An 18,580-nucleotide genomic window follows, 5' to 3' on the forward strand; every position below is an offset into this window, starting at 1 on the left:
ACAGAAATTCATGTCCAAGCATGTCTCGCAGTAGATCGCTAGCGGAACAGCCCAAGCGCCCCTAAAATTCTTCCGAGGATCCAGGGTTGATCTCAAGATACGATCGTTCCTCGCAGCTATCGATTTAACTGGGACCAGGGGTAACAAAACCCTTAGAAAATCGTTCCCGCGGGACAGAGGCTCGTTGCGTGCTTCTTTATTGAAAACTATAACAACCGGGCCACAGTAGGGTGAGGTCAAACGGGCCGGGAAAAGGGGGATGCCAGGCACGGTCGTTTACGGTTACGGATGAAACGGGCCTTAATCACCAACGGCGGAGATACCGACTTGGGGAGAGAAAAAGGAAAGAAAGGGGGATCGTCCCCGGAGACCCTGGGGATGGAACGGCAAGAAAAAGGAAGGAAGTCGGATGCCTCGCACTTAGCATAATGTTCACCGCGCCTGTCATTACCCTGGACCGCTAACATGCCAACCTAACACTCCTCTGCGGGGCCCGGCAGACACGCGAGGATGTGCCAACAGACGTTAGTTAAACCCGGCATCATGGCCAGCTACCAAGACAACCGAACGACTTGCCCGGAATATTGATCACGGGCGAGCGTGATCTCTGCTTAAATTAACACCGCCTTATCCTGGTTGGACTAGCGGCTCGATCATCATCAGTTGGGTGTCCCTCTCCAACACGCATTACCCGGGAAATGGTGTCGCGACCGAGACTGAAAAATTGGGGTAATCACAGTGCTGTAGGAACTGCGCGTGTGTACAGCTGATTCGTTGTTACTTCGAATGAACCGACAGATCAGTTTAGCGGATGGCGTTCCTCTCTATTTGGTATTTTTCGCGTTTCGGGTTTGCCCCTTCATTTTGCCCTTTTGCTTGTTCTTTTCTTCGCTGTTCTTTTAAAGAGGTTCTTGAGTATGACGGAGACAGCAGAGGATAACTGTGTTATAGAAACTTCTGCCAATAACAGCGTAATTTGGGGCTGTGTTTGCTTTTGCTAAGCTGGTATGATTAGGTTATGCATGGACCCGAAGATGACGGTGTGCACCGTGGAACGTAGGATAGTTACCGCTTATTATCGGTCGTTGATTTTCTGTCGCGAAGTCTAATTTTCAGGTACCTGACGGGATCGGGTGATTTATACATTTATGAGCTGTCAGCTGTAAACAAGGGACATCAGCCGGTCGTAATAATCGATTTTCAAGTGGAATTCGCGTAGTAACGGCGCAATGGGGAATGTTGAAGACATACTTTTTTCGTCAACTGGCATTTGTGTTTGAATAAGAAGAAAGTATACAATTGAGTTGAAACCACTGTGCTCCGATTGAATAAGAATTTCGTTTCATTGAATACCGGGAAATTGATGAAGAAAAGTGTGTCCCGGTCTTTTTTTAGAATGAACGGTTTTTGCAAACATTTTTTACGAAGCAGAGGCGGGTACCTTAATTAATTGGAATTTAGCTAAAGGAGTCGATTAACAATACCGGTAAATAACGATATTTTCCCAGTCAACTTGAGAAATGTCAGTAATTAATTGGTAAAACGTGTAATTTTAATTCATAAAGAACTTTAATGGTTAATGAAGCTACAGTGACTAATTATGTTTCTGATTAAATCGACCGATATGGACGCTTGGACTGTATTGGCATTGGGTCTGAACCGGATTTAATATCTGTTAATTAAAAATCTGAAAAATTAGAAATTTATTAATCTTTGATCAAACGTGAATTATTATCGAGCATTAACAATTATGCGTTTATAGATTTTCATCCATTTAAAATACTAGATGCAATATCTTAAGTGCCTGTGATAAAAATTGAGTCACTGGTGCTGTTGGCATAAATTGATGCTGTCACACGATTAGCTGTTCAATGGTTAGAAGTCTTTGGAGCCATTTAAAGAACATTGATAATATTTTCGTCGGATAATTAGACCTAGACAACCGATTAAACTAATTGATTCTTCGATACCAAACAACATCGAACAAACAGATCTTTAGTATCTTACTTACCTTTCGAAATATTTATAACGGATACTGGTGCCCTCATTGAAATTAAACATTCACATGACCAGCTTGTGACTATTATGGATTGATGTGGTTCTCAATAAAAGATTATTTTTCCTCAACTGTTTACTGCAATGCTATGTCTACTATCTAGCAATTTCTTTTCTTCCCTCCAGCTTTCTTCATCCTCCTTTGTTTCTTTTGTAACAGGTGCTAGGTCGTTTATCTTCTTCTATACCCCTCATTTCTACGGCTAATTTATCTAATTGAGAGGCTAGCTGGTTCAATAGAATTGTGGCGCAACAGTCCACCAAAACATTCGACACTTTTATTGAACCTCCTTCTGCACTTTCCTAGAAAGTAGAACTAGAAAGCTGCAACTATATTCAACTGGAAAGCCCTAAATGAAATATTTTAATAATTTCATCATCCACAACTTCCATATAACAATTACTATTTATTTCTCATTTCCTACTTACTTCCTTTACACTAGACAGAACACTCAAATTAATTTTTGGAAAAGAAAAGAAAAATTTTCTAACAAAACTCGTATTGGTTATACAAAAGGTAAATGAATAAAATTGAAATAAAAGAAGAATATGAAGAATTTCTTTTGTTCAGTCATATTTCCGAAAGCCCAATTTCTAAAATGAATATCGCTTGAAATTCTTTCCGGAGTATTAAACAAAATTAACAGTGATCTCAATAGAACCAGCAATACAATAAGTATTATTTACTTCTGATTATTAACAGTAATCTCAATATAATCATCGCAATAAAAAAATTATTATCTACATCTCATTATTAACAATGATTTCAATACAACTATAGTAATAATAAAATGATTATTTCCCTCTTCATATTTGTCCTGACACCCTTAAACAGTACTCCCCAACTAATAGAAAAGAGACCAACCATTTTCTATGCAATTTGAAAAATGTTATTAGTCACGCAAGGAGTTAAGGAATCGAACGAAAGCCAAAGAGGAATAAGAAAAAGAAGAATTTCATTTATCCGGCCACGTTTCTGGAGGCCTAATTTCTAGAGGCGTGTAGCCATGGTGGTCCTCCAGTTCACCCGGTAGCGATCGGTACAAAGGCACCGGCACCTTCGGTGCTCCCCCGACTCTCTAACGAGAAGATTAGACCTAACGGCGTTTGGTATCCCATAAATCGCCGGGCGCCGCGCATTAACCACGGAAAGAAACGAAACGATTTATGGGTGTGCCGTCGCGTAAATTCATTCTCGCGGAAATATCTTTTCCCTCCTCGCGAGAGAGCCTAGAGCTGGCCCGGCCTCTGTCACTGACGTATTTCTGAATGAGGAATCGTGAGATCGTGTCCCTGGATACGGCCGGGGCGAAGGTTATTTCGTAAGAGCCTTCGGTTGTACCGACGTTGGTCCCATCGTTGACCTTGACCGCGGATTAACACGGTTTGAAGAAACCACCTAAAGTTAAAGGCTCCCCTTGTTTTCTGGTTGTCCGACGCGGAAAACTTAGCCTAGACCTCCTAAATTACCATAAAGATTCATCTTAATTGGAGTACACGGAAGAACAAAACAATTTTTTGCTACCAAACGCAGAGCTTCGGGGATGCGACGATTAAGGACTGTCCTTCGACTTGTGGCGATTAGGGAAAATAGGGCAGTCCCCGGGTCTTCCAATTTCTTAAGAAATTATGAGTCAGATTTTTCTTGGATTTCACGAAAGTTTCGTGCTCGTTGTTGAAGGTTTTCTATCTTTCTGTGGCTAAGAGATCGTACGTTAGATAAATCTGCTTGGAATTTGCGATTTGTTATTCAAATTATTTTTTTTTTGGTGCACTTTGGCTTTTGTTAAGTTTATGTCATCGCTGAAGTCAATCCTCTTTTATAGCATCTATATTATTTTTTAACAGAACATTATTGAAATTTTGCATAATTTATTTCATTTTAGTTAATGTTATTTATATAATAGTAACTTTTAAAAAATAAATTTTAAATGAAAAATGAAATATTCTTTCATAGATTAGCAAAATCTATTTCGAATATTGTTTTATAAATTAAAAAATATATAATCTGATAACAAATATTGTTAGCATTACAAAATGAATGAAATATTACGCATACTAATTGCAAACCTTTGTATAACTTAATATATAACTTTATAACCCTCTATTGAAAGTTAATAAACTCTACTATATAACATTAACCTTCATATAATTCATCAATGTGCGAAATATTGAAATAAAATACCTTTGTTTCTTAATTTATATACATTTTCTCAATTGTTAATTTCAAAGCATGTTTGTGCTTTCAAATAATTATCGCACGAAAAATGGATTTAACGACAGAAATTTTATATGAATACTATCACGTTTAATGAGGTGGTGCATCTTTAATAAAAAAAAAATAAAAAATATAAATAAAATACAGAGCAGACTTTCCTGTTCGCGTATCTTCGTAAATCTAAAATCTACTACGCGGCGATTAATCTTGATCGGCAACAGGAAGCGACTATTACGTGTGCAAACCATTCTAAAAACGATTTATCACGGAAAAAGAAGTTGATTTATGAACGGACGGAGTTTCACGAAAGACTCCGTATCCGATTACGGCGGCGCTTATGGAAATGCGCTGAACAATAAGACTACCGGCGATCCTTAAGGTGATTTTGCACGCCTATACGTTCCCATACACGCTGCCCCAATGATTCTTGCCGCGTTTAAGTGGGCGGTTATTGGCCCAACGGCAAGAATCATTGGATCAGTGTGTACATACCATTCAGCTTAAGAAAAGCGGACCTTGTAACTGAATTGATACGGATAACAATGATTGCATCATGTAATAACATTGTTGATCTGAATGACAATTCGGTATTTGCTGAGCTTCGATCAAGATTGGCTATCTCAGTGATGTATCGCGTAAAGAAATCAAGGTTTTAGTTTTGTTATGACTAATGTGTATGTATGTTATTATTATCGTTCATGTGTAGACTGTGGGTTAAACATTCAAATTTTTAAAAGAATATAGTTTAATAGAAAACTGTTCTTCGTAATAAATATTATATAAAGCTTAACACCTTGAGTGTTTTGTATATTTTTCTGCATCTTATGCATTCTGTGCAATTTTGCAATTTTAGATTTTCTGTAAGTGCATAAAAATATGCAGTCTATTCGTAAGTATTTGAAAATAAGATGTTTGAATGTAACTCATGTCATAAGGATAATTATCTTATCCACTTATAATTAATGATACAGGTAATATATAGTATCAGTTACTAGAAATAAAAAGTAAGTGGCAATTGTAAGTAGATTTTATATTCTGCTGTTTACTGTCGAAATTAAAAAAAAATAATATTCGCGGACACATTTTGCACATTTATTATCTATAAAATTCCGGAAAAAATACTTAAATCTATCTGTTCAGTGAGATATATGCAATAACAATTCTATACAATAATTTTTCTCCATTTGTGGGTAAAATTATTAACAATAAATCTAACGCATAATGCTACGCGACAATTATATAAATTTATGTGCAGTTTTATTCTGAATATTTATACAACGAGAATACAAATCCTTTGATTCGATTCTACAAAAAGCTAAAATATTCATAGACACCAGTGTAAATCCATATGACAGTGCATCTAGCTTGTTTTATTATAATTCAGATATGTAATACATTACAAAATGCATTAATTTACCATGAATATTTACGTTGATTTATACGGCTATAATTTAATTCACAATAACTGAAATTAAGTGGGCATTAATTTAATGTTTTAAATTCGCTAGCCAAAGGTAAAACAATAACTTCAACATAATTTGACTTCAATTTCTGGTACTAATGTTTTTCTTGTTGGACATCATTATATTATAGATGTTTACGCAAATTAATGCTTGTGTAAATCACCTCGCAAAACCCATAATTGAAGATGAACTTACTTCCTGTATTTGTAAGAGAAGCTGTAATTAAGCTCTTTGAGACACAGTATACATGATTAAAAGGCTACTATTTTACGTATAAGTTAATATGACTACATAATTATGACGTTTATATATTCAAATTATATATTTACTCAGAATCAAGGAGAAATGCAAATCTCTTTCATTTCCGATTATATCTTGGATTGTATTTTTTAAATTCAAATTTTCTATATATGTATATATTTTCTATATACATATTTGAATGTATTCAAATTGATGATAGTCATATTTGCAAACTACTATTCATTAAATTACATTTTTCCTTTTTTTTATCGAATTTTTCCTAACGTATCATAAACTCGTGATGTTTTTTATCATCATAACATTATTTTTATAGTGCTATTATGTTTATATTAAATGTTATATATTACTTGATAATTTTTTCTTTCCTCCACAAGTTTATGTTGGCGAATTTTTAATTGCAGATGGAAATTTGGGTTAATAGCTTTATCACCTTTACTGCCATGTTATCCAAATTCAGATGTCATTGATTTTTGTACAGTTTTAGAAATTAATTTTTTCTGTGATGTATTGCACGCACTAAATTTTGTTCAGTTGATCAGATACAAGAAAGATAAAAGAGGAATCGAACTGAAAAATTTTGAATAATGTAGACTTTTGAGTTTCTATTTCATTGAGTGAATTTCTTTAAATTATGGGATTTTAATTAATGCTGAATCAATGGTCAGCTTGTTAAGAAAGATGTAAAAACAAGTAGATGAGACGAATATTTACGACATTCTTTGCTCATAAGATTTAATCATGGTTGTATCTTCTCCAAAACTGTTGTAAATATTGTAGCAACGTTTGGAATCCACAATTCCTGCAAGCAATTTGAATAAAGATTGATTCACGTACTTTAAACGCGACAATTTTCGTTTCAGTCACTCTAAATTTTAACGTAAAGATAAAGATTCAATAACAAGTAATATACAGTACTTAATATGAATATAACGACAATTCGAAAAATTTTATTTTGATAAAAAACACTAAAATAGTTTAACGGTATTCTCTTTAATACAATTAAAACTGAATATTATGGTTTAGATAAAATATTGGAAATAGATATAAAAAAATCAAGAAAGAAAACTACAAGAAGTAAACATATTAGGCAAGAAAGATTTAAAAAACCACACAACTTGTAAAATACAAAATATTTCAAAGTGTTAAAAGGAGATTGCCAGACTTATATAGTAAAAATGTTATTAACGATAGTTACTAATAAATTGAAAAATTTGTTAACTTTTTATTTATATTATATATTACTTTTAATACTTTTATGAATATTACATATCAATCACACTAAACGCTCGGTAGTTCTAGTATTAACCCCATGCACTCGTATATCATGCTGGAGATGACAATACAAATTTGTTATACTTTATTTGTGACACTTTAAAAAGTACCACACTTCAAAAGATTATACAAATTAAGTCTCATTATAAGAATAATAAATGAAATAAATATAAAACATTGAATTCTACCGCTGAAAATTACCTTCATACATATCCCTAAAAATAAATACAAGTTTATATCCAAACCAATTGAAAATAAATTGAGTGCAAAGGGTTAAGCGAAGCATACTTAAACAAACCACTCTCTAAACATCTAAAAACGTAAGTATTTCAGTCTTCACAAAAGATAGAGACGACGTTTTAGTCGGCTGCAAAGACGTCGTAGGAATTCCTCCCTCAAACTCGTTGGCATCCAGCGTATCGCATTATTTCAGCATTCGCTGCTGCACGGGACGAAACGTAACGAAACGAGAAGAAAAGAATCCGCGGAGGGAATTGTGTGCGCGCGTACACATCCGCGGGGGATAACTCATAATCAGTTCCCCTGAAACACGTCGCGACGAGCGCGCGAGTCGCGCGTTCCAACAATTTCGCGTCCCCGGAATGAACGATTCAATCTGCGCCGCGGCGAGATCGCAAATTCATGTCGTTACATGACCGTTGCGCGCATATCTTTCAGGGTTTAACTGCGGCTTACGTGGCGAAATACGCGTACCGCCTCGGTGTAGGTGAACAGAGCTAGGTGGGAGGAAAGTAATCGGCCACGGAGTGGGCGTACTGGCTCCCACGAGGGAGACCAACAAAAGGGCCTCGCCCTTCTAGAAATTCGACAATCTTTCATAGTCGTGTTCTTATACTATATTGGTAGTTCCACCTCTACGGGTGGCTCGTTGAATCGGCGCGACGAGAAAAATTCGTAATCCCGACGCTGTGTCCCTATACAAGTTCTAGGGTTGGCTTTGTATTCGAAATTCATCAACGGAGGTTCCGACGGCGGAAACTTAGTGGAACTGTGTATGACTGATATCTGACTTGAAACTGAAACTGAGACCCTCTTGATAAGCGGTTTAACCGTCTAGGTTCTAAATAATAAGTTTTAGGAAAAATACAGTTATTTTTAGAATATAGGTGAAAAATTTTCACAGGAATTTTCATAATATGCGTTGACTAAGTTATTACTGTTAATAGAAATAAATAGTTTATAGAAAATAGTATTCTAAATGTTGATTAAATTGGTGGTTATTATTGTATTGATTTTGTACTGGTGGCTCTGTAAATAGTCCACTGGTTCGTAATTTATTAATATTGAAGTAGGTATATGGTTTTCATCCTTTGTGGTCGAGGATTTTTCAAAATATCTGAAACCTCTCGCAGGGGAAGCTAAATAATACATGGAACTCTTAATCGCAAGAAAAAGGAAACAAGTTCCCGAGCTTTGTTTATTTGAATAATTAAATTGTTTGTTTGCAATTTTATATTCTAGACATGAAACTTTAATGTCGCCAATTTGACGACCTCCGTCTTCAAAGAGTTAAGACGATGCTGCTGGGAACTAAAGGATTAAATCATTCGGAACAAATTTTTTAAAAACACGGTCATCAAGAGCTTTAATTTTTTCTCTTTAATTAATGAAACTATCTATATATTTATTCAATCCCATACAAAACATAAAGTATATCTTTATTTTAAAAATAAGTAAAAGAAATTTGCAAACGTGAACAGCTCTATACAGTGGTGTTCAAAGTTTTTGGAACTTTTCTGACATAATAAAGGTTTTAAGAACTTTTTGTTATTATAACATATAAAGAATATATTGTATGAGAGGATACTGTAAAGAAATCAACACTATCTATTCTCTACACATATTTCCTTAGAAATAAATAATTCAACATGTTCAAAGGCTTTCGATCAGAGTGTTTAAAAAAGAAAATGACGCTTGTTTTCTATTATAATAATAATTTAATGTAAAGTATTTAACATACCGCACTTAGTAGTTTGTTGCCATACACTTTGCATTCGCAATGACAGCGGCACAACGATGTGGCATAGACTCAATTAACCAAAAACGATTCAGCCGGGAACTTTGGAACACCGCTGTATATAGAAAATTTAAACTTAAAAAAACAATCCAAGATATAATCTGAAGTAAAAGATATTTACAGTTCTCCCTGATTCTGAATAAATATATCATTTGAGTATGTAAACGTCATAATTATGCAGTCATGTTAACTTCAGCGTAAAATAGTAGCCTTCTCGTTACGCGCACTGTGTCTCCAAGAGCTTGACTACAGCTTCTGTTACAAATACAGGAAGTAAATTCATCTTCAATTACATAATTACATAATTTTTTACTGATGTTGATGTTGAATGTCTATTAATAAGAAATCCAGGGGAAAAAACTCTCATTTTCAATTTTAACTATTAGTTTTTCGTTGTTAAATTTGAACTGATCCAACTCAGCTCAGTCTACCCTACAGTATAATTATTCACGGGTTAAAGAAAACATGCAAATTTCACGCTATCCAGTAGAAAATGCGTTTCATGCGTGAGATTAACAAGAGTGCTGAAGTACGGAGAAGATTGATTCACTTTCTTGTTTAAAGTGTCAGATTTTTTCCGAAGTTTTTCATGGAACTAAGTAAAGAATGTGTAACAAAATCTAATATCCGATTTCTATTTACAACTACCTTTCCAATCAGACAAGGGTGAAACTTGGCAGAAAATGTTTCGTCTTAGTAAATTATCGAACGTTCCATTGTCTATTCAATTTAGTTCAAAAACACTTTTGACCTCTTGTACGATTATACACTTTTGTAAGAGTCCCCTACACTTTAACATTATCCAACTTGCATGCATCGTGTTTGGGCTTGTTTTCATTAAGAAACCATCGCCTCTTTATTAGTAACATTTCCATACTAATAATGTCCACGTTAAAAATAATTTGAATATAATATAAATTAATATAATTAAATTAAACACTTCGTTGTGAATCCTTACAATATTATTTTCGACAAAAAAAAAAGAGAAAACGATATGTTTGATGCTATTCATGCTAATTCAGAATAAATCTTTAGCTAAGCAATACATTAGGTCATTCCATTAGTAGTACTGTTTTCTAACACTAACTTCCGATGTAAAAAGTTAATACTTGCATTTCTCATTCGTATCAATCAAAACCTTCTCCCATTTTTCGAGTAATTTCTTAACGACATATTCGAAAGGATATTAATATTTTATAAACTAAGATCAGAAACGACATTGCTTATAAGATGACCTAATACCAACAGCTGTAAATAATAGAAAGCAAAAAATTTTCCACGTAAAAAAATATTCCTGAGGAACGACATTGCTTACAAAATAAATTATTGTACAGTTTTATTAAGACTTCGTCATGAAGTACAATGAGCGACTCTCCGCGCAGCGAAGTACCCATTCGAAGCAACTCTGTATAGTAAAATACACAACGCGTCACGTAAATTTAAAATAACAAATTGACGCTTATCTTTCGTTTGTTTTTTCCCCGTTCTTCTGTGCAGCGAGACGATGAGACACAAAAGGCAGTAAACCTGACGGTGCGGGAACGGAGATTTATAAAATTTGCATCGGTGGAATATGACGGGCAACTGTACATGACGCCCCAGGACTTCCTCGACAGTGTTGTTGAACCCGAACCCAGACGTGAGTATTAAATAAATTTGCACGGTCAGCAATAGCGACGTCTGTCCGTGATAATAACTCGCTTTGTCTTTGACAACGAATGCCCTCGTAATTTGAAGCAACGTATATTAATGACGCACATTACCGTGCGATCTCGTGGAGCAAAGGTAAAGCACCTGAAGAATGAACGGTGGTGCTTATAATTCGTCATGAAATATGAAGCTTTTGAAACAGGGGCGATGTCTTTGATTTTTAAAAATGTTCGTAATTTTTCAAAAAATCTTTTTTCGTAATTTTTCATAATTATTAGAAAGATTTAACCTGTCAACTGTGGAATTCAGTTTCGAAACTCTCGTTTTGCGCGTAATAAAATCAAAAAATGAACTGTATACTCGTCAGACGCAGAACGAATACATCTAGGATATATCTTAATGAAAAACCAAAGCAGAACGAAGAAGAATTACATGTTTATCTGAAAAAATAAATAATTCATCGTTGAAAGAATTAGTAGCATTTCAAGTTTTAATATGGCGTGTATACTCGTCGAACGCAGTTAACTAGTTAAGTGATAGTAAATGAACAATGTATGACAATCTTAACAAATCGAATCAGAAAGTGCATATTTACAACATAATACTTATTCCTCTTATTTATGATATCATTCACCGTTTGCTTAAAAATGCTCGCTACAGAGAACAAAGGAAAATAAATTACCACTTCACATCTACAGAAATCACAGAAGTTTACAGTAGAATTACGGAAACAGTTAACTACTAAAAGAACAACACAAAACGAGTATGTAATAAAGTGGGTACCTATATACGTTCTAATATAACGCACTCTCCGAAAACACAATATAAACCTTGAACAGCTGTACTCGCGTTACTTCCTTGCACGAACTCGTAAAGTACACAGTGTCGTAAATTTTGCGGTCATACTTCCCGTATTGTCATCTATTTTTATCGCTACGATCATACACAGCACATACCGGCCACTCAAAAATGGGATACTTCGATAATTATTCACTTGCATGGAAGTTCTCGTAAATTATAAAACCTAGGAAACTTCCCAGTAAATCGAATCAATGTTATCCCGAAGTATTTTTATTGCACACGTCGGATCATTTACGGAATAATTAACTCTTTTGCTACAATGAACGAGATATCTCGTCGCCATGATGTTGTATGTACAATGCTACGGACGAGATATCTGGTGTACCTTTATTATTGATATGAAGTGTTTTATTTGAAAATTTGACACAATTAATCGATTTTTAAGTCATGTCATCGTTGATGGAAGGTGCTTAAAGATGATAAATATAAATATACCGAGCAGTTAAATTGACTTTTTAAAATTCCTTTACAACAACTTCAAGAGTGCACCTATCGAGACTTTAATTGATTTATAATTCAGTTCACGTATTGCTAAGTCAGTGTCTTTAATAATTTCTCAGAGAAACGTTTGTTATCTTTTTAATAATCGCAGAATGAAAAAATCAATAATGAGTCAGTTTGACCCGTCTGATTGTTTTAGTGTTAAAGTCGATTTTTTTAAAAACGAAGTCCCAAATGAAAAAGTTTTATTCTATATTTTCGACTCATTTTTTGCAAAGAATCAGCTATCCGGTTATTCTACCAGTTACATGACACCCTATACGTTAACGAGACTCGAAGATACGATTATTATGGGCCATCGGCCCTTATTCGAACAACGTGTGATTCCGTGATAGGCGTTATTGCCCGACAGCGACCAGAAAAACGACTGTTTTTATCAACACTAATTACCACAGATCTCCTTCTATTACTGAATTTAACCATTTACGAACGAATTTATTAACTGGCCATCGAAAACTGATGAAATTATAAATTCCATCAAGCAAGACGGAAATTAATCTCTGTATATGGAGACGTTTCGAATCCGGTTCCATTGGCTCTGCACGATTAAATAATGATTCAATTGATTTGTAAGACGCTGACAACATATTCTCGCCGATGAATGTACGGTTAATGTATACATTCTCGTATTTTCCTGGCAAAAAGAGTTTGCTCTTTCAAGCAAAAGAGGATTTGGTTTTATTTTCCGGGATATTTTATTTTAATGAAGTGCGTTGCCACAGGATCCGTTTTCTCTTGGCGAACTGATTAACTGTACAAAACGAGAAGTGAGGAATGTTGATAAAATTTCATATACTAATTTTTATAATTTAAAATGTACATACAAATTAATATTGTGGAATGTGTTATTATACGTACAGTTTTATCACAAAATCTAGGTAGGAAGAGGGTAAAAATATAAAATACTTCAATTGATCGTTATCATTACAATTTTCATATTTAAACATTAAACAGTTTTTTTTATTGTGGAGAGATTAATTTTCATGTATTATTTATTTAAGGATTTTACACAAACACTCATTTATTTATTCTATTACTTTTTTTTATTGTATATATGATCAGATTTCATTATTATTACTGTCATTATCAATGAAAAAAATGTTCTCCTTTACTCATAATTGCACAAGCAGGCAGATGCAATTAAATAAAACATACTATGCTCTTTCAGGAATTTAAGCAATTTCCCTTCCCAGTTTTTCATGTACATGTGTCAGAACTTTGTCAGAGTTTTGTTTTTTATGTCATTTATATCAGACCTAACAATTTAATCAAACCACTTAATCGTCACTACTAACATAAATAAGCAATTCCATAAAAAATCAGCAGTATTATTGCATTGGTTTAAATACTATATCAATACATACTGTTAATTCCATTAACTTTGAAAATACATTACTTATTATTCCACTGTCATAAGAAGTATTTTAACACTTTAGTGTTAAAATTTGACAAAAATTAAAAAATGCAATTACTCACTTTGTCCTGGAAATGCGTCATATGTTGGTCCATATAAAAATAATACTGATTTCGAGTAAACTTTCCTTTGGCGCTTTGACGCACATGAATCCCCAGCGTAAACTGGGAATGACGACGCATTGAAATCACTATCCCTTGATCAGCCATCCCTGAAAAAATAAGTGGGTATCTGTGATATTCCAGCGAGACTAAAAAGGCGCGTGTTAACTGACAAGGAGCTCGAAGTGATGAGAAATTCCATCCCTTTGCTGCGCCAAGGAAGTCCACATATGTTCAGAAACTTGCGGGACAAAGGTAAGCATTCGAAATATTTTTAACCGTTGACATTAATTTTTAACCTTTAACCCTTTCGTCCCGTACGGTACCACCAACATTTGAAATTATCGGATAGCTAGAAAACGCTTTAATGATAAAGGAAAATTGTACCACATGGGGATCTTTGCTTATAGCTGACAGCTTAAGTGCTACTTAGTATCATTAGTGCATTTACTTGTTTCACTGAAAAGCTTCAATTTCATTTGAAAGCAGCTGTTCATGGCTCTTTCTTTAACTTAGGAGGAAAATACATATTCAGGGACGAAAGGGTTGAAGGATCACAAAGAAAATCAACGCAAAAGAAAAGTAGTCCAATGTATCTATGTATGAGAATGTTTTTTTAGTTTTAAAAAAGTGTTTATGTGCTTCTGTTATACTGGGTTGTGACTCTGTATATGGACATTTCTGATCTTTTAAGGATTAAATCATATAGACTATTGGTAGATTTTGGAATTAATATGTTGATTTCGAAGTTAAAGTTAATGTTTAATTGTTCTTGACTTGGAGATATTTTCAGCCTGAGATTACTAATGGTAATTGTGACTGACAATTATCAGTGACCAATTATAATTGAATATCAATTTTATGTAGGTTTAAATAACTACAGTTACATGTGTATATACTCATTCGATAGCGGAGTTCTATGCAAATTTATATTTTTATACACTATTTTATGAAAAAAAGTAAAAAGGTTTTTATTTTCCCAGCCAAGAAATTCTTTATAGTTTAAATTAATTAGAAATGATATTAATGTTATTCAATGCAAATATTTTCTTGTAGTTTATACATCTCAATATATTATAAATGTACAAATATTCTCAGTCTAATAATGAAATATATAAATTACAAATACAAATATAAAAATTTATATATAAATGTAATTAAAGACCAAATATAATTACATTCCTTGCAATATAATTTAATTAAAAGTGATTATAATATTTGAAAAAAAGTATCTGTATTTATAAAATGGTTGTAAACAGCAAATAATACTGCTTTGTATATCCTTTACCAAAGTACATTTATCTTATAAAAAGTTAAAATAAACATGAGAACAGTTGAAAAAAATAAATTGTTGATAGAATAGGTGGTTAATTACTGCAAGCAGTTAAGAATTTTTCTCCAAAAAATTTTCTTATATAATTAAGAACAGAGAATGTAGTTCACATTCTAGCCGTAGATAATTCATTTTTTACATCGAATAGTTTTTCGAATATGTTAAAATTCGAATCTCGTATTAAACATTAGCAGGGGCTACATTCTTTTTGTATCCATAGAAATTGTTATTTATTCCAAGAGACAAGAAAATCCAGCGAAAATATATTGTCCCTTTAGGTAATGTATGCGATTGCTATTCCATCTTACTGTTTTGCATTTAATCGCTTCAGTTAGCATCCAATTACCTACATAAATTAAAGTACGGAAGAACATGTACTTATACAGGGTGCCTAATAATTTCCTAACTGAATTTTCTTGGTACGTGCCTATTCAACGTTCAATTGGAGAGCTCAGATCCGCGTACAGCGCTGCAAACAATTAAATACAAACAGATGTAACATATAAACTAACGAAGAAAATATAATCACACTTTCCAACGATTGAAACAAAGATTTTATAGAAAACAATATCATACATACTTACAAAACTTCAATACTAGAGTTAATTTGATTACCACAAAATAATTTTTACTAAATATACACATACGCATACTTTATATTAAATAAACCCTCGTTACCATAATACTAAACAAAATAGGCACCAAACATCATCAAAATATTCAAAACCACATCCGAGTATCCTTCCTCCCTCAACCTCTTAGCATATATCTACATATTTCCTAATAATTCGCGAACAAGACAGGTCAACGTCATTTTCTCAATATTCTTACAGAGATACACGCGTCCACTTCGTTCCTTTCATTCATTTTCTGGTTTTGCGTCAATTTGTGTCAAGTGTCAACGAGACACCTTGTATAGCACTAAATCCAAACTCGCATGCACCCGGCTAAAATTTCCGAGCGATCGTTGTTTCTATACGAGCGTCCCGATGGCCTCGAAAATTACCGGCGGAGCAATTAATCCCGCCACCCCTGGCGACGATCAAAATAACAGGTCCGTGTCGTTAACGAGTCCTCGTAGTAGCCGTTCGGCCCTCTTCCTGGCTTTTTGCGCGTTCACCGCACGTTTGTCGCGCTAATGGAAATGCAAATAATCGGAGCCAGTTTCACACTTCCCTCTAATAAACGAGCGCCGTCGCCCTCCGCGCATACCACTTTCTCTTTTTCTGCGGCTCGGCGCAGCGCGGTGGAGATGCGTCCGCGAGCCAGAATTTCACGGTCGAACATACGAGCCTAACTTGATCTACTCCGGTTTAAGGACATTCGTTACGATTATAGGACACAAAACCACTAGAGGCTAAGGTAGAAAGCGTCTTGTTACCAATATTGGTTCGCTTCCACACGCGATGTATATTCGGACCGTAACTACCCTAGGATACTTCCTTATTGCCCGACCACACTGCGGCGTATTGAAACGACTCATGGAATTTTGCTGAACGAAATTTCGCCGCGGAATGATCCACCTACGATCCACGTTGGGACCGATGCGTTCTATCGCGAAATGAATTGTGTAAATGTTCGAGGTAACAAAACAAACTTGGCCGTCGTGGTTATTGATTCCGTGTATGTGGATTCCGGTTAAGTGGAGAATCATTTGACATGCAAATGTAATGGTACTCATTTTCTTGATGAATATTCTTTAAGAAAAGGGAAGATTTTACTGTAATTTGAAAGAAGGTTATAATAAATGGATTTTGAGTAATTATAATAATAATCTATGCACATAAATCTATAGACAGGAAAACAAAAATACCCAAATTTAGACACCCCAAATTCTGCTAAGTCAAGATTAAACATCTTGAACCTAAATTTAGACACTATCTGATCTGGAAACTTCAATTTGGGCTTAGACCAGATTTAGATCTATGGATCCAAAGCCGCCCACACTAAAGTTTATAAATCTAGGATTATCTAAGACGATTTTAGGTTTGATGTTTAAGTTAGCATTTTTGAGTTCGAAAATACTAAAGTTTAAAAAATCAAGTCTTAAAAGTATACACTGTCAAACATCTACGATAATTATATAAACTATACACATAATTACAAGCTCAACCCTTCGTTAATTTGTGTTTTCCATCCTTCATTTAATCTATTTTGAATCTTTCAAGGTTAACTGATTTCAAACTTTCAAACTTATACGACAATGCACTTAATCTTCCAATTTCGTTTTCGTATTAAAACATTCAGCAATATCTTCAACAAACAATACTCACGGTATTAACTTCTTATCTCTTTCACAACTGTGCTTGACAAAATTACTGGATTAATAATTTAGTACAAAAAGAAAAGAATCTGATGCTTATTCTATGTCTACGTTTATCCTAAAAATAAAAGAGTAACATTTACATTTGTCAAATTCAATTGAAAATTTTCATCACGAGTCTAACTTGATATTACAGGAGAAGGGGTTAGGTACACTTTCCATATTTATAAATCAACATTTCCTTCTGTGTTATTACTTCGCCACGGAACATACTACCCAACTTCTTTCTCTTTTACCGTCAACGTCTGATCAAATCTCCCATTCCGTGGAAATAAACGAAATTAACCTAAATAATTGTCAGTCGAAAAAAACGGGGTACGACATCTCCGGTTCCTCTGATGTTCACCGACGCCGCGCTCAGAATAACTTCATCCCTGGTGATTTAATCCGAAACGGTCTTGCTGACGAGGGAAACGTGTCGTCAACGGCGGTGCTTTTACACGGTCGTATTCTACCAGCCATTTCCCTCGGTTTTTCGCTTCGTAAACTTTCCCCGGGCTCGTGAAAGCGTTTTATAGAGTGCTTATAGCGCAATAAAATCGATTTTACGTCGGCAACAAAGCTAAAGCACGCGAGACTCCCGCTCTGCGGAAGGGAAATTTAGGTAACACGAGAGCCTCCTGAGCAGTGCCGCGGATTAAGACTGAGTTATTAGTCTGTTCCCCGGATCGCGAGGAAAAAGGGATGCCCGAAAAATGCCTAGAACTCTATGAGGCGTAGCTAATGCAGATCGTCCCGCCTTTCCTAGTCGTTTTCTCTCATAAGTGGTTACGGTCAAGGTTAACGTGATTATGGGGAAAATTAGTGCGGAACTTTGTCGCCTTGTCGTCGTAAACAAAACTCGGTTACCACCCACGACGTGATACATCATTTCCTCGTGAATGGATCCTAACCCTCGCTCAGTGAACGAGGGGCCGTTTTGATGCAGGAGTAGTCGTTGGCGTATTTACGGATTTTATGTACTGTTAATATGATATGTAAAATGTGAATTTATATTTAGCACTAGATTTACGGGCGTTTATTGTACAGTTTATTCTATTGTTCCTAGAAAACTAGATATTCGTCCATTTAAAGTTTGAAATTTGTAGAT

General features: G+C 34.6%; 1 protein-coding gene across 4 annotated transcripts in view; it reads left to right on the forward strand.

Moving 5' to 3' along the window:
* Window positions 1-18,580, forward strand: part of LOC116431005 (Mitochondrial calcium uptake 3) — a 41,488-nt gene that overhangs the window by 12,160 nt on the left and 10,748 nt on the right. For all 4 annotated transcript variants that reach the window (XR_004235844.2, XM_031985862.2, XM_031985861.2 and 1 more), the window contains exons 2-3: window positions 10,805-10,946; window positions 13,979-14,089. Coding sequence is in view for 3 of the 4 variants with exons in the window: in XM_031985862.2 (XP_031841722.1) it covers window positions 10,805-10,946; window positions 13,979-14,089 (253 nt within the window). In the remaining variant the exon portion in view is untranslated. The remainder of the gene's footprint in view (window positions 1-10,804; window positions 10,947-13,978; window positions 14,090-18,580) is intronic.

The sequence above is a fragment of the Nomia melanderi genome, chromosome 5 (assembly GCF_051020985.1).
Source record: "Nomia melanderi isolate GNS246 chromosome 5, iyNomMela1, whole genome shotgun sequence".
In the NCBI taxonomy this organism is placed as follows: domain Eukaryota; kingdom Metazoa; phylum Arthropoda; class Insecta; order Hymenoptera; family Halictidae; genus Nomia; species Nomia melanderi.